Source organism: Petaurus breviceps, unplaced genomic scaffold (assembly GCF_028583685.1).
Source record: "Petaurus breviceps papuanus isolate PSGF00001 unplaced genomic scaffold, PetGlider_PUasm1.0 207, whole genome shotgun sequence".
NCBI lineage: Eukaryota > Metazoa > Chordata > Mammalia > Diprotodontia > Petauridae > Petaurus > Petaurus breviceps.
In genome coordinates this window covers 24,398,132-24,417,373 of record NW_027185850.1, presented here as the reverse complement: position 1 = coordinate 24,417,373, position 19,242 = coordinate 24,398,132, and the positions used below count along the sequence as shown (strand labels likewise).

The 19,242-nt window shown below is 42.1% G+C and overlaps 1 protein-coding gene across 3 annotated transcripts in view; it reads right to left on the bottom strand.

Annotated features, from left to right (window-relative positions):
• LOC138164987 (nardilysin) overlaps window positions 1–19,242 on the bottom strand; it is a 74,405-nt gene that overhangs the window by 38,009 nt on the left and 17,154 nt on the right. For 2 of the 3 annotated variants that reach the window (XM_069093008.1, XM_069093010.1), the window contains exons 3-10: window positions 13,022–13,135; window positions 12,789–12,870; window positions 12,172–12,325; window positions 9,967–10,040; window positions 7,817–7,912; window positions 5,794–5,916; window positions 4,004–4,061; window positions 2,972–3,045 (exon numbers count right to left, since the gene is read on the bottom strand). In XM_069093008.1, the coding sequence (XP_068949109.1) occupies window positions 2,972–3,045; window positions 4,004–4,061; window positions 5,794–5,916; window positions 7,817–7,912; window positions 9,967–10,040; window positions 12,172–12,325; window positions 12,789–12,870; window positions 13,022–13,135 (775 nt within the window). The remainder of the gene's footprint in view (window positions 1–2,971; window positions 3,046–4,003; window positions 4,062–5,793; window positions 5,917–7,816; window positions 7,913–9,966; window positions 10,041–12,171; window positions 12,326–12,788; window positions 12,871–13,021; window positions 13,136–19,242) is intronic. The other variant, XM_069093009.1, reaches the window with a different exon arrangement.

The window sequence follows — 19,242 nt, the reverse complement described above, 5'->3', positions numbered from 1 at the left end:
CACAAAAGTAATCCTCCAATGTTTCCTTGTTGCTTGGAGGCAGGGATAGGTTTTTAAGGCTAGGCCCCAGTGGAACACAGGCTCAGTTGGGGCCTGCAGGAAGGTAGAAGGGAGGAGAGTAGAAGCCAGCAGACACTAACTAATGTCATTGATCATCAAGCTAAGGACTAAAAGGATCAAAAATGGAGGCTGGCCATCAGGGGAGGAATTTTGTTACCCAGAACCACTCAGGAAAACCATCTAAGTGACAGAAGAATGCTGGTGGGTGCTGGGAGAGGGCAGATCTCCACCAATAACACCTGAAACTTTTTGGCCAGATGAACTATGTTGACCATATTAAGATACTAAGTGAGAAGAGCATTTTATTCCACACACAAATTCCGAAAAAGTCACAACATAAAAATTAAGAAGAGAATTTCACAGCTTCCAAGCATTATTGGAACAATGTTTTGGTAGAGATGAGAGAGGAGAGGTATGGTATGTACCACACTGAACATGGCCTGGGATTGCGGCGATGGATTCTAACCATGTTTTGTGCTTATTTAGCTCTGAGGGCTAATGAAGCAGATTAAAATAATAAAGTAAATTAAAACAGCATTCCGTAACAGAAAGTTGCTTTCTTTTACTTTTTGGATTAGGATTAGTCAAAACGAGGCAGTTCAGGGGGTGGCTAGGTGGGGAGGTGAATAGAGTACTGGCCCTGGAGTCAGGAGGACCTGAGTTCAAATCTGACCTCAGACACTTAACACAAAAACTAGCCATATGACCTTGGGCAAGTCACTTAACCCCAAATGTCCTACCTTCCCTCCTCCAAAAAATAAAAAAGCCAAAAAAAAAAAAAAACAAAAAAAAAAAAAAAATAGGCAGTTCAATCTGTTTACAAAGGGATTTAATTTAGGGGATTTAAATGAATTTAAATAGGATTTAAGTGTGGAGATCTGATATCCCCCCAAAACAAATTTTAAGGGAATTGACACAAATCTATAAGAGATATTCTCCAATAGGTAAATGACCAAAGGATATGAAGTGATTTCAAGAAATGCAAACAATGTTACGTGAAAAGCATTAAAATCGCTAATAATCTAAGGAATGCAAATGTCAAAAACTCTAAGGTGTCATCTCAACCCAAAGCAACTGGTAACAGTAAAAAAAGAGAAAAAACTTCTCATCCTGGTGGGCCGTGGGAGAGCAAAAAACTTCAGTGAGGGTGGTTAGAAAATGGCTTTCCGGTCAACTTGTATTTGCACAAGAAGAATGACAAAATTCTTCAAATGAATAAACCAAGAACAAAATTGTTCATGTCCTTTGACACAGCAATCCCACAAATGGGTTTATATTACAAGGAAATTAACGTCAGCAAAGGAAGACTTATCAGCACAAAAACACTCATGGCAGTGTTATCTGGAACAGCAGATATTCTGCTGAGAGCGCCCTGAGAGCAGAAACTGGAGTCTGGGGGCCTTAAGCTATCCTTGTATTCTTGGGCACTTAGCACAGTGCCTGGCACAGAGCAGGCCCTTAATAAATGCTTACTTGCTTCCTGGGTCTGCTCAATAGCTGAGGTGCTGTGAACAGAGTGCAGAACCTGGAGTCAGAAAGACCTGAGCTCAAATCTAGCCTCAGAAGTTCACTAGTTGTATGATCCTATGCAAGTCACTTAACTGTTTGCCTCAGTTTCCTCAACTGTAAAACGGAGATAATAATAGCACTTTCAGGGCTGAGGTGAGGGGATCAAATGAGGTAATATTTGTAAGGTTCTTTTAAAGTGTTATATAAATATTATTATCATTATATTAGAGCTAAACAAATTGTCTTATATGTGGATGCAGTGAAATGTGAATATGAAGAATTCAGAGAAACAGGAAAAAACTTGTCTGAACTAATACACAGTGGAAAATAGGAAAAAAGAATAATGTGCATAATAGCTACAATATAAATAAAAACTTTATAAAGAAAGACTCAGATAAAGTCAATGAACAATGATACTAGAAGTCATTAGAACACACTTTCTTGCTTTTGACTCCCAAAGGGGCTGGCCATGAAGGCAAGAATCATTCTGTCTAAAACACCCTGAAGAGACCATCCTAGGGACAGAAGAATTCCACTTCCTGCTGTTTTTGCGGAGATTTGTGACTTTGGGGCTTTTCCTGAGACGTGTTGAAATAAACTTCATCACATTAACAAGAACAGAAGGGAATTAAACTAATGCAAATGAGTTTCTTGTTCATTAGGACTTTTTTCCTATATAGATCTTTAAGTTGAAAAAGCAGTAACTTGGGGAGGCCAGGTAGCACAGCAAGTAAGAGCACCGGCTCCAGTTTCAGGATGACCTGGGGATCGAATCCGGGCTCAGATATTCAGCACCACACCCAGAAATAACTGGCCGTGTAACCTTGAGCAAGTTACTTAACCCCGATTGCTTTAAAAAAAAAAAAAAAGAAAAAGCAGTAACTTAAAAAGCAGTAACCATGCAGACCACTGCAGATTATGTGTAGGTGGCAGGCTTCCAGGTGAAGGTGGGGTTACGACAGATATCCAAACAGACCCTGCAGAAGGGACAGAAAGGGGAAAGAGAGGCCGGACAAGGACCTTGTACAGGGCCTAGTTCAGCAAAAGGAAAATACGAAGGAAACAAGAAGGTATGTGCTAACAGGAACAGTTAAGCCTCGAAACAAGCTAACTAAGAAAATATTTCTTTTCCTTCCATGTTTATCCTTGATAAAGTTTGTGTCAACACACCAGACAAAGCCTAGAGTCACAAATCTTAATGAAAATAGAGACAGAGAGAGGAGGAGTGGACTTCTTAAGCACTCACTAAGGCTGGGGGCAGCAGGAGGCCAGAGCTGATCATCCAGACAGCAAGCGGGCAGGCTGCCTCTAGTTAGTGCTTGGTCCTAATGCTATGCAATTCTCATTGCCATAAAAGAACTTTAAAAAGTTTGAAAGAAAATGTTAAAGGAATTTCACAAACCTCTGTACAGTTTGTTAAATGCTGGCGTGTCAAATGGATCCGTTAAATGGCCAAAATTTGGTTTAGGCAACCCACTGAAAAGAAAAACAAATCTCTTTGAGTTAGTGGCAAAGTCTTTCTAAACCAAAGGTTCTTAACCTATTTTGTGTCCTTGGACTCTCTTGGACAACTGGTCTGGTAAAGCTGCTGTAATCTTTCTCAGAACCACATTTTAAAATGCATTAAATAAAATCTATAGGATCACAGAGAAAAAAAAATATATTAAAATAAACGTCAAAATGTTTAATTTTTTTAAGACTCATGCTCCTCAGGTTAAGAAGCCCTATTCTACATAATTATTTCCAAGCAGGTCTATCTGATCCCTATACAGGTCAAAAGAATTTGTCATGAGCTCTCATATACCCTGAATTCTAATAACTCCCGGGTAAGTCTCATCATCCCGACCTCAGGCCCAATATACATACTAAAAAGGGGTGAGGGACCCATGACCTCGAGGGTCCCCACCCCTGAGCTAGACCATTTGGTCACTCACTCACCACCCAATATGTAACTCTCTATCCTCACTACGGTTTAGTGGCTGGGCCCAGACAAACAATCTCAATGTGTACAGTAATTCTTTTTCAACAAAATAAAGAACTATTAACACTCTGGTGGCACTGGGTGTTCCTTCCAACAGCAAAACTGCTACAGCCCATCCTGAGCACCACATGGATCTGTCCTCCCACCCCAGCATGCAAAGGGCCTTCCTCAAAGCTCACAAAATTGTATGGATATCAAGAGAGCAGGCAGTCTGCTCCTGTTACCCCTGAATAGATATGAACACTTCAAAACAAGACAAGATCTTTGCATGAGCAATCAGTAAATACTCCCACTTTGCAAATATCCTTCTATAACTGTTACCCCTGGAAAATGTCCTGGCCTAAGAGTAAAACCCTGGGCAATTCATCTCACTTCCACCTTCCTCATAAGAAATGAGGGAGTGGGGACGGGACTAGACGGCTTTTCAGTTCTAAATATAAAGAAATCTCTTACTTGTTTGGGATGTTGGAGAAGATCTCAGTGACCCACTTTTCCAAGGTATCAAGTGTTTCTGGAAGGAAGAAAAGAGACTTGAAGCAAAATGTATTTATTCAAGGCAACAGACTGCTTCTGATTGTTTAATGGAAAGAACTCTGGACTTGGAGGCAGAGGCCTCGGGCTTAAATCTCAGCTTTTCTTTTTGGGGGAAGGCAATTCGGGTTAAGTGACTTGCTCAAGGTCACAAGGTTAGTTTTTGTGTTAAGTGTCTGAGGCCAGATTTGAACTCAGGTCCTCCTAACTCCAGGGCTGGTGGAGTTCACTGCACCACCTAGCCCCCACTAAATCTCAGCTTTTCTAACAACTGGCTGTGGGACCCTGACAAATCTGCAACTCTCTCTAGGCCTGAGGCTCCTTCCTCCTGCATGAGACAAGTGGCTACAGACTGGAATGAGGTGGTGAGGGAGGGAAAGCATCAGGTGCCGACCTAGCTTCATTTCCCAAGGTCCTATCAGACTTACATCCAAGATGGGCTTGAAAAAAATGAGCCTTCTGACTCTGGAAGGGCTGGCCTAGTCAAATAAACTAGAAAACTCTGCTCCAAAAAGTCTGGATTGATTGAATGAAAACCAAGGGAAAATAAATTCTGACAGAAAAAAAATGCTTCATTTTTCTTCCAGGAGAATTTCAGAGAGAAGAAATACCTTCATCCTAAGAGATGACTACCTTTATACCAAATGAGCCTTAATGGCAATCCCAGTAGAAAGGGAGGGGAATAAAGGCTCTTTCCAATGGCTGGGAGCCCAGTAAAGATTTAGACAAGTTCAGGCACTTGCCATAGAAAAGCCACAACCTCTCTGGATCTCAGTTTCCTCATCTCGTAAAATAAGAGAGTTAAGACCAGATGATCTCTATTTAAGAATCATGCTAGCTCTAGAATTCCACGGTTCTAGATCCTTTGTCTACTGAAGCTGCTCTCAAACAGAAAGATGTCCTAAATGTCTCGGCACAGAAAGACTCCATTTGCTCCACATTTAATTCATACCATTCAAACACATTTATTCTGCCTGTGTTTTACCTTGTACATGTCTCATTAACAAGTTCCAGGGGAGGAGAGCTATCTGCTCCCTGCCTGCCTTGGAGACAAGAGATGGGTAGGAAGCCACAGCAGCAACTTCCCTTCATTAGTACTCAGCTAAAATTCAAAAACCAACTTTGTAACTGAAGATGGAAACATTAAGCCAGAGAAGATGAGGCTGAGGGAGGCAGCACCAGGGCCAAGTGGCAATATGTGGTAGAGATCGGACTGGGCAAGGCCAGGGGACAATGAAGCCATCGATCAGGGCCGAGAAACCAAAAACATAAGGTCTAGAGCTGACATATGGTGGATATTTGGGGAGGGCATGGGACGGACACACAGCTCATGAGCAAAAGTCTGCTATTATGAGGGAAAAGTGGATTCCAACCATGTTTACTCTACCAGCTCTTTCTCCCCAACAGAAGGTAAATGGGTTCAGGTTAATGCAGGTGCTCTATAGGGTGCCCTGGAGGGCAAATGGGCAAAGAACATTTTCCCTATTTCACCAAATCCAGTGTCACAGGAGAGATAAACAAGTCTACACCCAAAGCAGGAAGGCAGAGAGACTGATCCTGTGGACTATTTCTTAGTGTTGGTCCTTCGGTGATGTTCACAAAACTGCTACCAGGGTCAATTGGAGGGTTCCAACCTTCCCCTGCCCACCTGTAGCTCCTCCTGAAGCCAGGTGCACGTGGCATCACCATAACCAGCAGAGCAGACATCCTACCTTTTGATTGCACCACTAAGGTCATGTAATGTGCAGAGTAATAGTGCAGCCAGAATTCTCGAAGTCTGGCATGGGTGTCAATACTGTTCCTTTTCGGCTCATGTTTGAGGGTCTCTGCATTCCCTAGGAAAGACGAAGGAGTGAGCACAGTAGTAACAGACTACTAAGACATTAACACCAACCTGATAAGTTCTGACTCTTCATGAACCCAAAGAGATATCCTATTCAAATAACTGTGCTGCATTTAGCCAGTTTGATAAAGAAACTGAGAAACCAAACACTCAGAGTGATTTATTACTACCCATAGCTTAACCAGGAACCTAAGCTTCTTTTTTTTTTAAAGCAATTGGGGTTAAGTAACTTGCTCAAGGTTACATGGCCAGGTGTTTCTAGGTGGGTGCTAAGTGTCTAAGCCCGGATTCAATCCCAGGTCATCCTGACTCTGCAGCCGGTGCTCTTACTCACTGCACTACCTGGCTGACCCAGGAACCTAATATTTTCTTTCACTACATGGCACACTCACTTCCAAACAGCCTGACTCTGAGCCCAATTAAGTACTGATGGATACACATAAAACCCAGGTAGAACGATGGCCCAGTCAGGAGCTGAAAGCCTAGAGGGAATAAAAGGCTTCTCATGACACTATGTCACAAGCAGAACTGAAAGGGGCTCTTTATCCTTCAATAACTAAACCCCTTGGAATGAAACAGCCCCAGCCCCAGTCCAGGCCACTAGACATTCCCCATAGGCCCTCTCTCAGGTGCCTTTAGGTAACCCAGAGTTCTCCAAGGCTCTGGCTACACAGTTAGTACTGAAAGTTCCCAAAACCAGCTGGAAAGGCTCCAAAGAGAGGCTAGCAAACCCAGGTCAGCCTGAATTCAGCAGAGGTCCCAGCAGTACACACTTTATAAAAAGGCAATTACTAATTCCATGCTTCCTCCTACTGCCTTACTTCTCAGGCCTTATCTGTCTTGCCAAACAAGTCACACAACTTATGATCATTATTGGTAGCAGGCAGAGTGGAAACAAGTAAGCATAAAATTTCAATTAAATCTGCTAGTGGAGAGTTTGGGTTTAGGCTGTCAGTTTGATTTTGCAGTGTCTCCCCATAATGGTAGGTCACTACTTTGTACGTAGAAGGACAATCTGACATGACAGCACTTCCTTTAAGCACCCAGACCGAGCACCCACAGCAGACTAAGAAGGGCAGCATTCAGCCCCCTACCCTGACCCCACACTGCTGTCCCCAGGGCACAGGCTCTACAGCACATAAAAGTGACTCCAGAAACTACTTCTGGAATCAATAAACAGTACTGCTGTTTACCAGCAGGGCAGAGAAAAGTCCCTAGAATTATCCCTCACATATCTGAAACAAATTTTCTTTGAATGTTTAAAAAAAAACCACAAAGCCAGTCTATCAACAATATTCTTAGGGAAAAAATGTCAATTTCTTTTCAATGAAAATACATAACGAGCTCCAGGGCCTAGCCACACAACACCTCAAACACAGTAGACATTTAACGCATGCTTGTTTAGCTGCTATGTAAAGCCTTTTTCCCCGAAGAATCAAGAAAAATCACTGGAAGATGCCCAGATTTAGTCCACTCCACAGACCTTTATTTAGGACCAGACCAAGCAATCACTATGTGCCTGAAGTGTGACTACAAAGTAAAAAATGACAACACTGTCCTTAATAGGAAATGAAGGTGATAACAGTCAAGAAAGCAACACCAACCACACTAACACGGCCATCGAGCAAGTCCTTGGGATGAACCCCGTCACCCAATGTCCTCAGTCAGAACAAACCCTGGACCCAAACAAACAAGGGGAGGTTCAGTCCCTGTGCAGGCTCACTCTAACTGGTTCCCCCTCAAGTCATCAGCGTTTCCAAACAGGAACTAAACACTCTGTGACAAAGCTAACTCCTGGGCCTGTTGTTTCAACAGCTTTTCTACTAAAGGGCTGAATCTTCATGAGAAGATCTGAATCAAAACAAGACGGATGCATTTAGAACACAACTTACCCCAAAAGAATTTCCCCATAGGATGCCCAGGTCTGGCAAGGCTTCCAAACAGCATTTCCTTTCTGTTTGCATCTGAGGGTCTTGCAAGTTGATACTCTGTCAATTATAAAGAAGGATGGGTTGATATGAGAATAAACACAGCCAGGGAGCCTTCCCAGGCACCCATGAGGACAAAACACTACATGTAATCTTGATAGAGACTGTTCTTAGCACCCGGAAAATCATACTTAGAGAAGTGATCGAGCAGAGAACAGCTTCCTGTGCCTCAGTCAGTTCAAACACACCCCCTCGTTAGGTGACAGCAATCAGGGCACCCAGAAATGACCAGCGAGCTAGCAGAAGGTCCTTTCTCTCCCTGCTGTGAAATCCACCAGCCCCTGTCTCTTCCCCCACAGTACTAAGCTCAGTGTCAGACACAGGTTCCATGCTCAAATGGAATGACACTTCCTTTCAAAGGAATATTCATCAGGGAATATGATTTATTTTTCATACCTTTTAAACACTTGAGGTTTTCTAAGGCCCTTTCAATAGTGACCATTCTAGAATGTATTGCATGCCTTTCTGACCCAGAATACTAAACATAATTTCAACTAAACCAAGAACATGCTACAGTGGAAAGGGCACTGGCTGTGGAGACAGATGGACTAGGTTCAAACCCTGCCCCTGCAGAAGCCATTTTGTCTCCTTCAGACCCAGCTTTCCCAGCTATAAAATGAGGGGATCAGACTAGCTGGCCTCAAATAGTCCCTCCAGTGTCCATTACCTACATGCAGGAGTTACCAATCAATGAAGATACAGACCTGCTGAAGGCTGACTTATAACCATAGGACAAAGAATCCCAGACATCTGTGAGCCAAGATGCTTAGACATGTCTGAGACCCTGAAGGAGTGACTTTGTTCACACAGAAAAGTTCACCAATGCAAGAGAATGGCAAACCCAACCTTGCAGAACATGCAGAGTGAACTGAGGTCACTGGCAGATGCCTGAGGGGTATGTGTGTGCTGTGTGTGTCCTGTACAGCTTGTTCGGCTGCGTGTAGATCTCTGCTTTCACCTAGTGTTTGTCGCAGATGAATGCTCACATAAGCAAACAAGAAATTCATATTATGCTCAAATTGTGCCCTAATATATTGATTACACTGGAACAAATTTGTGTTTTCAAAACAAGCATGACTGACTAATGGAAGTGAGTCGGTACCCACAGGAGGAACATAAACATCCCTGATCCACAAGTACACAATTTTCATTATGCAAGGATGTCATCTAAATTTCAACGGCAAGTGAAAAAGTCATGGTTAAACTGGGATTTCTTCTTACTCTAACAGAGAATTAAATCAATGACTTATATTGTGTGGCTCACACTGTTCATCTGTAAAAACAATGAACTCAGGTTTTGGGGAAATAATGAGGTATCAATAACAACAGCTGACCTTTCTATAAAGCTTTACAGACACTATCTCACCTGATCCTCAAAACCACCCGGTGAAATAGTGGTACAAGAGGCCCTGAGAGGAACAGTGCCTTCATCCAGATCCCACCAGAGGCAGAATCTGAACTCAGGTCTTCTGACTCCAAATCCAGGGTGCTTCTCCACTTGGCCACAGCTGCCTCCAAAATAAGGGAAAACCAAAACTCCCCCAAGAACTGCATCCAGGCATTGGGTCCAGCAATGGAAAGGCAAGACAGAATGTCACATATTGCTCTAGTCTGCTTTTCACAAAAAGGAAAAATGTGGATTCCTCTATCAGTATGAAGGAGACTCTTTTTCTGCAGAGCACCCATCTCAGAGCCTGCTACTTTAGTAATGTGCATTCAAGTAGCACCTTCACATTTAAGAAGACACAGGACAAAGCTGCCCGACTGTACCAGAAGACATAGGGATAGACCTGGACTAAACAAGGACTAGACCTGGGACTACATGGGTAGAGGGTCCTTGTCCTTCTCCCAAGGGTGGAGACACTGAAGAGTTAAATGACATGCCTGTGCGTGTCAGAGGCCGCACTTGAACTCAGGTCTTCCTGGCTCCAAGGTCAGCTACTACACTATGCTTACTCTCAGGTATAAGGCCCAGTGAAAATGAAGGCTGAGTATCCCACATATCTGATTCTCAGAATCCACTTTTTTGAAGGGACAATACATATGTCACTTACCACTATCAACAGCCTCCACTTCCCGGTCGATGGCATCTCTAATCATCAGGGGATGAATAAAGAACTGCGCCCACCTGGGAAAATGAACAATAATTTGTTTTGCATACTAATAATCTTCAAGAAAAGTTTCTTTGGAGTAGCTAGGTGGTGCAGTGGATGGAACACTGCCTCTGGAGTCAGGAGGACCTAAGTTCAAATCTGGCCTCAGACACCTACTAGCTATGTGACCCTAGCAAGTTCCTTAACCCTGACTGCCTCCAAAAAAAAGTTTCAATCAGTGTTTACCAATCAGGTGTGACTCCAACTTATCTAGAAAGTGAGACAGGACCTTGCATGGAAACTCTCTCTGCCAAAGCACATCAACACTTGCTCTACAACGTCCAGTCTTACAGAACTGCCTGGACAATGAAAGGGTGAGGTACTTTCCCAGGGCCACACAGCCAGTATTGGGCAAAGGACTGGAGCCCAGGTTTCCTGACTCCAAAGCCATTAAGCCACACTGCCTTTCATATGTCCAGAATGACCTCACTTTAATCTCAAAATGCTTTATAACTATTCAAAGTATTAATCTAAGATCAATAACTTGTTACACTAAGGCAGTTAAATTGCTTAACAAATCTCAGAGAAAAGTAGTTTTCAGATTATAAGAAGATCAAGAAACATGATAAGGCAGGTAGTGATATAGTTTTTGCTGAAAAATACCTCATCAATTTTTTTATTTCATGTTATATTTAAAGATACACATGAGTTCAAGTACCTCCATGCTGGCAGACCTGTTAGACTTTATCCAACTATTAAAAGAGAGAAATTCTCAATTATACCATACTGCCTCTCAACTAGACTTCATGGGTTTTTTTTTAAGTTGTAAGAGTGAGCCAGTTTCATATATAATCTCCTTTGTATTCTTTTTTATATATGAAAATGCTCATGTTTTCCAAATTCATAATAAAGGAAAATTTTAAAAAGAGCTATCAATATAAAAAACAGAAATTTAAAATTAATTCTATGAAAGAGTCCTCTCTCTTCCTTCTCCTCCTCATCCTCTTCCTAGTGAACCCTAGGTTGATCTCTTGCAGGATCTGTACTATGAATGCCAGACCACTACTGTACTTGTAAAACTATTGATAAAATCACCACTGAGCCTTTTATTTCAGGGATCAGGTAACTTGAAGATGGTAAGCCTCAACAAAGATCTCTCCAGCAACACCATTCTTCTGATAAATTCTGGCGAAGTATTCTAGAGTAAGAAGGTGAGGTGGGGGTGAGAGGCTGGTCACTTGAAGGCATACTAGGAACAAAAATGTCTGCACCATGAGTGAATTCAATGATTTCAAACCCAAGAAGCAAGAGCTTCTTAGTGATTTCTGGAGGCAATAGAGGATAACCGGGATTTCATAAGGCCAAGTCAATCATATGAACTACCACCAAGAGAAACAAACTACAGCTGAATTCTCTTTCAAAGAAATATTTCATGCACCACTAAAACAGGAAAGATCCTTAAGAGGTTACTTGGTCATTCCTAACTTGCAGCAGAAAGAGCCAGGCCAGCCTTGTGTAACCACAGCCATCCGTCCAGAGAGGCTATCTTACTTGAATACTGAAAAAGAAGCATTTCTTCCCTGCATGTTCATTTATATACCTTAATTTTGTCAAACATTTATCAATGCACTATATCGTACTTGCATCTTCCACCAAAAAAACCCTCAATTTTCCTAAGTGCAGAACACACTTAGAGATGAAAAAAATCCCTTCTCAGAGGATCACAAAATTGGAGTGTTGAAAAGGACCTCACACAGCATCTAGTCCAATTCTCATGAGAATCTCCAACTAGATAATCATACAGCATCTGGCTGAAGGAAGCAGAAGGGAGAATCCAACCACCCCAAGGCAAGCCATTACATTCCTTTTCGCTTAAGAATCTTAACACAATCTGTTTTTCCAGTGAGACAATCTGCTTTTATAACAAATGAGTCTATTTCTGTCACTTTGCTCTCTTCCTGTCCCAAAGGGATCTCGAGATAATTCAACAGAAATATAGTACTTTACAACCTTAAAGGAATGGATGAGACAATGGGCAGTTTTATAAAATGCCAGCTTTCTTTAGAGGAAGGAACCCCGCAAGGCACCATCTCAACTATGGTGATGTCTGCACATGCCTTCTAACTTTGAATGCAGCAGCTCATCCTGCTGGTTTGAATTCGTTACCTATCAAGGGCCTCCTTGAAGTACTTCCTCTGGACGTCAAACTGGAAGACTGTGCGTTCACAGTCTGTCGAGGCATTGTCACTCCCCCCGTGCTTCTTCAGGAAAGCATCAAACCCATTCTCATCTGGATACTTCAGGCTGCCCATGAAAACCACTAGGAAAAGAAACAAAACTGGATTTTCAGAGGATGCCACCAAGAGTACTAACATAAGACAAGAAGTCAAGAGACCCAGAGTAAGATAATTTTCAGCTTAAAAAGGTTTACACAAAGCACATGTCCCTTTCATCTCTGATAAACTGTGTATCTAGAGGGTAAATCATTTTTGTTTTCCATGAATTCCCAGTTATCAAGACCTAAATGTACATGACAGTCTTTGCAAATTAAATACTTGATACCTTTCCTTACTTGGCATTTTTCTACCAAACCAGTAGTAAATCTGAATTAAGTGAATTTATAAAATGGACTTGTGATCTCATCAAACTAAGTAGCTCCCAATTGAGAAACTTTCCCTACCAATGCAAATCAGGAGCTTCTTTGCAATTTATAATTTAAAAGAGTTGCCTAACATCAGACACTTAAAAACTAGACTTCGGCATCTTAGAACAAAATCTCTTACTGTGCTCCAAAAAGTGTGCCAGCCCAGGGAGGTCATCGGGATCAGCAAAACTTCCGACTCCAACACAAAGTGCAGCGGCAGACTAGAGTGAGAAGGACACATGCCGACAGTGAGTTTTCTTTAGACAATACCGGCAGCAGCTCATCTGGAGGACACATGTGCCAGCGGCCTTTCCAGCAAAAGGCCACAGTTGTTTCCCTGAGAATCAGGAGGAGCAGCAAAGTGAAACTCACCAGAATTGTGTCAGTTTCACCCTGCTGCTCCTCCTCTTGACTTACTGGCAATTTCTGAACAGGTGCCGACCTACGGAAAGAAGCAGAAACAGACAGAAAAGGAGAGGAGGCGGACTGGCCAGCCCACCCATTGACCATTTAGAGTCAGCGCCAGAGCTCCGGCCCTCTCTTAGAGACCTGAGCTGAATGCAAAGGCAGTATTCTTAGTTCCATGGAGACCTCTAACAAATTACTGGTTCATTTATCCTCACTTGGCCAAAGGGGAGAGGGAGCCCTTTCAAGGAGGGATTCACGAACATTTTTTTTTAACAAAAAGAGGGAAATCTTTTTTTAAAAGCAATTGGGGCTAAGTAACTTGCTCAAGGTGACATGGCCCGTTATTTTTGTGTGGTTGTTAAGTATCTGAGGCCGGAACCGATCCCAGGTCTCCTGACTCTGGGGCTGGTGCTCTTATTCACTGCGCCACCTGGCCGCCCCAAGAGGGAAATTTTTTAAACTGGAAATAACTGGGTCAATGAGAAATCAAATGGCTTTATTTGAAGCTTAATTTTTTAAATAAAAATTGACTTCCCTATCTGAAGAAAGCTTATGAATTCATCACTTTTGTTTATGTCTTTACATAAAATGCTTTACTATTTCTCCCAACATTTCAGGGAATTCAGGAAATAATTAGAAATTAAAATGGTTGTTAGCCATCCCAAATGAGTTTAGAACTCTTTCTGTTCTACAACATAAGACACTATGTTATGCTTCTATATTACCTTAGGATACATGTAAAGAGTGTTAAAAATACAATCTCCAAAGTCAGAAAGTAAAATTGTTGAGGCAGCATGCCCAAGATTTAATAACAGAACACATCTGATTAAATCCATCTTTCCTCTGGTTACGCATTAAACGGGATGATTATCTTATAAAGATAGCTTTCTAAAACAAGAAAACTCTAAGGAACTGCTAATGTGTTGTAAGAAAGCAAAGGGACTACATGTAGAAAAATCAAACAGACTCACTCATTGCCAAAAAGGGCATTTTGCAAACTCCAGTTCATGATATAACTTGGCTAAATGACAAAGGAGATGTCCTCTTATATGGCACATCTTCTGGCCAAAGTCTGACCTGTTCTGTACGATAAAATGGCTGCCTAGTCTGCGTTCTGCCCCAACTACCCCACAAAGCATTCTTGTCTTGATCATTAGGAGAGAAGCAACTGAAGCAGCTTCTGAAAAAGGTGTTCTAAACCATAGGCTATTAGACAGATAAGCATATACAGGCTCCCAAATGTTGAGAACTTTGCTTGAGAATTTCTAGTCAGACAGGATTAATGAAGTCTTAAGTCAAATAGACAACACTTACATTTCAATCTTGCTTATATAACAGAAGTTCATAGTTGGGGAAGATACCTCCCTTCGAGAAGGTATAAAGGAAGATGGGTTAATAAAATTAATGAACTTGACAATCACAATTATATGAAAAATATTCCAAAAAGCAGCAAAATTATTTTCTTCCCACTTCCTTACTGGTTAATGTTTATATTTACCTTGGACGAGACTTACAATGTCAAGTCACATTTCACATGTCAGGAGCTTAAATCTCTAAACAACTACAAACCCCCCACTACATTCTCAAGTCATTTTTCTCCTATTGTGGGTTGTTTGGTCCATTAAAACATGAGCTTCTCAAGAGCAAGGACAGCCTAGCCTCTCTATTTGTTATTCTCAGTGCTCTGCACAGAAGTGCTTCAAACACACTTTATCAATCATACAAGACAGAGGCCCTCTGCTCTGGAGACTTTTCTAGGCAAGGGAGAGAAAACAAGTACTTTCTGCCCACTACTAGATCCTAGTCAATCCTAGACCACCCATGCTCTGCCCTAACTGCCCTGAACCTTATAGTAGATTTAACTGTATACATGTCAATTAATTCAATTAAACACAAACATTCATCAAGGACCTACCTACCATAAACAAGTCATAATGTTACCGTGTTTCCCCGATAATAAGACACTGTCTTATTAATTTTTTTTTGGACAGAAAAACACCAGAGGGCTTATTTTCAGGGGAGGGCTTATTTTAATGAACATTGACAGCAATTTTAATAAACAGGTAAATGTGAACAAAAAAATGTACCTTTATTCAATAAGCAAATCACTGGGGAAGAACAGGATGACGCGCTCACTGCTGCAGCTCTGATTGGATGCAGCTCGGAGCGCGGCGTGCGTTTCACGGGGTGGGGGGGGGACGGTGCATACAGAGGGTGTCGTAATGTAGCGCAGGGGATCACCTTCACTACAGTAGCAAGCTCAATAGGGCTTATTTTCGGGATAGGTCTTATTATCGGGGAAACACGGTAGGTGTTTGTGATACAATGAAAATAAAAAAGAAATATCCCTGCTTTCATGGAGCTACATTGTACCAGAGATAGATACAACATGTGAAATGATAATTCAAACTATACACAGAGTAACCAACCACAAAGTACATTTTAGAAGAAAGAAGACCAACAATTTTGAGAGGGGAGGCAAACAAGGGACGAGTCCTGAAGATGGCGCCAAAACTAAGCCTCAAATGGAACTGAGAATTCCAAGAGGCAGAGAAGTGAGGAAGGAGAAAGTTCCAGGCCCAGCCTGTGCAGGGACATGTAGCAGGAAAGAGAACAACATGCAGAGGGGAACCGAAGGAGGCTGGTTTGACTAGAACAGTAAGAAGGACAAAGAAATAAGCATGGGACCAGATGGTGAGAAGGTCAAGCTGCCCATCAATGCTGACACTGGGAAATGCCAAGTTTAGGATTTTCTACTTTTAACCTAGGGACAAAGGGGAGCCAATGGAGAAAGCAACATCTCTCCTCTACCTGTCCTCTAGGTAGCAGAGTAGGCTAGAGCCTGGGAGTAGGAGTCACAAAGCCCTGCATTCAAATGCTACCACAGAGATTTCCTAGCTGTGAGATCCGAAATAGGTCATCCACTCTCTCTAAAAGCAGCACGCATTTATTAAGCACTTACTATGGGTCAGGCATTGTACTAAACACTGGGGATACAAGGAAAGGAAAAACCATGGTCCCGGCCCACAAGGAGCTCATATTCTAAAAGCAGGACAATATGCAAACAACTCAGCACAAATAAGATATTCCAGACAAATTGGAGAAAATCTGGAAGAAGGCATCAGCATTAAGGAGGATTTTTAAAAGGTGGGATTATAGCTGAGACTTAAAGGAAGTCAAGGAAAGGAGGAGGCAGAGATGAGGAGGGAAAGTATTCTAGGCATGAAGGAAGCCAAGGAAATGCCCAACCAGAGTCAAGAGTCAGTGCCTGGTACAAGGAACAAGAAGACCATTCTTGCTGTGGGTGTGTAGGTGTAAGGTATGAGAAGAACAGAAAGGTAGGAAGGGGACAAGCTATGAAGGCCTTTAAAAGACAAACAGAGAATTTTATATTTAATCCTGGAGGTATCAGGGAACCATTGAAGTTGATTGAATAGGAAGGTGACATGGTCAGGTCTGAGCTTCAATCACTTTATTGGCAGAATGGGGGATGTCTTGGACTGGGGAGAGAGTTGGGGCAGGGACACCAAGCAGCAGCTACTGAAATAGTGCAGGTGTGAGCGAATGAGGGTGCACACCAGGGCAGCAGTAGTCAGAGGAGAAAAGGGGCAAACTAGAGAAGTCAAAGGTAGAAGCAACAGGACTTAGCAAAGCTGAGAAAGAATGAGGAGCAGAGGATGACACCTACATTGGGAGAGTGGTACCATCATCAGTAACAGGAAAGTTTTATAGAGCTAGAAAAAATAACAACAAAATTCATCTGGAAGAACAAAAGCTCAAGAAAATCAAGAGAATCAGTGAGAAAAAAGTGAAAGAAGGCAGCCTAGCAGGGCCAGATTTCAATTACAAAGTGGTAATCACTAAAACAATCTGGTACTGGTTAAGAAGTAGGGTCGTGGACCAGTGGAATAGACTGTCATTGTTTAGGAGGTTAGTCCTGTCTGATTCTTCATGACTACTTTGGGGTTTTCCTAGCAGAGATACTGCACTAGTTTGTTTGCCATTTCCTTCTTCAGCTCATTCTGCGGATGAGGAAATCGAGGTACACAGGGTTAAGCGACTTCAGGGTCACACACCTAGGAAGTGTCTGAGACCAGATTTGAACTCAAGAAGGTGAGTCTTCCTGACTCCAGACTCAGTGTGCTATGCAATCTATCTACTTCATCACCTATGCCTTTGACCCAGGAATACCACTACTACATCTGTACCCCAAAGAGATTTTTTAAAAAGGAGAAAAAGAACCTATTCATACAAAAACATTTATAGGGGTAGCTAGATGGCACTGGCCCTGAAGCCAGGAGGACAGGAGTTCAAATCTGGCCTCAGACATTTGACACTTACTAGCTGTGTGTCCTTGGGCAAGTCACTTAACCCGAATTGCCTTGCCTTTCCCCCTCCAAAAACAAAAAAACACACATTTACCATTGATAGTAGCTCTTACTGTAGTGGCTAAGAACCAGAAACTGGGGGGCTGCCCATCAATTGGGGAATGGCTGAAGAAATTATGATATGTGAACATGATGGAATGCCATTGTGCTATAATAACGAATGGAGCAATTTCAAAGAAACCTGAGAAGTTTTGTACGAACTGATACAGATTAAGGTGAGAAGAACCAGAAGAGACATGGCTATAACAGCAACATTATCCTAAAGACAACAACTAAGAAAGACTTGGGAGCTCAGACCAACACAATGGCCAGCCACCATCCCAGATGAAAATGCTGCCTATCTCCTGATGCAGAAGAAAGATGACAGAAGCATTTTTTTGGACATGGTCGATATAGGAATGTTTTATTTGACTAGACATGTTTGTAACAAGGGTTTTGTTTTTCTTGCTTTGTCAATGGGTCTGGATAATCTTTGAGAATAAAATTTCATTAAAAAAAATAAAATTAGAAAGACTGGGGATGTTAGTGGGAGTAATTTGCTGGAGAAGATGGGAAGGGATAAGATTACTCTGAATACTTTGCCTGATCAAGGAGACCACATCATCACATGAGGCGGGAGGAGAAGGAGGAGATGGTGGGCAAAGATGCCAGAGTAATAGGAGATGAAGGAAGAGGAAAGAAGAAAAGCGGGAGTTCTCACCACAGTTTCAGTTACTTTGGTGAAGTGTGAGGCTTCAGCTGAGTGGGAGTATCCAGGAGGCTTGATAAAAAGGCCAGGAAAAGCTGCCCTGGTGAGTGGGGAAGTACAAAAGGGTGGCCCTGAGAGACTCCACCTGGTGAAGTGGATTCATCTGGAGACCTAGGCTACATTTCCCTGTGATGCTCACCTGCTTGCTAATAGTGGGGATCAAGTGACATCCGCTTCCTATCAAGAAGTTCACTGCTCAATCTCAAATCTCAAAATTTACTCAGTCCCCCAATCCAGAAAGTCCCTAATATTTCCTCCAATTAGGAAACAGATGACCTACTCTTGTCCCCCGGTTTATATCCTGTTGTTTTCTTTTAATACATAAAAATCTACCTCCCCCTGTATCCAAGGCCCAGTGACAAGCTGAGGGGGCCTGGTCTCCATCGGTGATCTGTTATGCAGTTGGCACACACTGCTTAATAAATCGACATGCTTGAGCCTTTGTTTCCTCAGGTATTTCAGATTTCACCTACCATAACCTTGCTATAGTGAGAGCCCAGTTAAGACAAAGTAACAAATTTGTAGTAGAAATTCAGTTTTTCTCCCACTCCATTCAGCAGCTTCATGTGGAGCTGAGGTATCAAAAGATGATGGGAATTCACTACATCAGAGAAATGATTGGGGGAATCCCAGAACCAAAAAATATATCAGGGAAATCAGCCATTGTGGAATGGGAAGACTAAGGAATAAAATTCTAAAGACATAAAGAGAAAAATCCAAAGAAGACAAAGAGGATATTTGTCTGAAGAGACTAATACGTATGCACAAAGAATTCTCCAGCCAAAAGATTTTTTAAAAGACACTAAGAGAAAATGGAAGAACAAGTAAAGCAAGATGAATACAAAATGCTTGGCATGATCCAGTAAAAATTATGTCAGGAGTGCTATTGAGGCTGGTGGGGAAAGTAAGGATAACAAAAAATGAGAGGTTTTAACCAAAGAAGCACCGTGAAGGGAAGCAGCACAATGATAACTGATAATGGAGAGAAGGAAAAGCTGCTCAAATCTTATTTTGTTTGTTTTGTCTTTCCTGCCACGTAGAAAGGATCT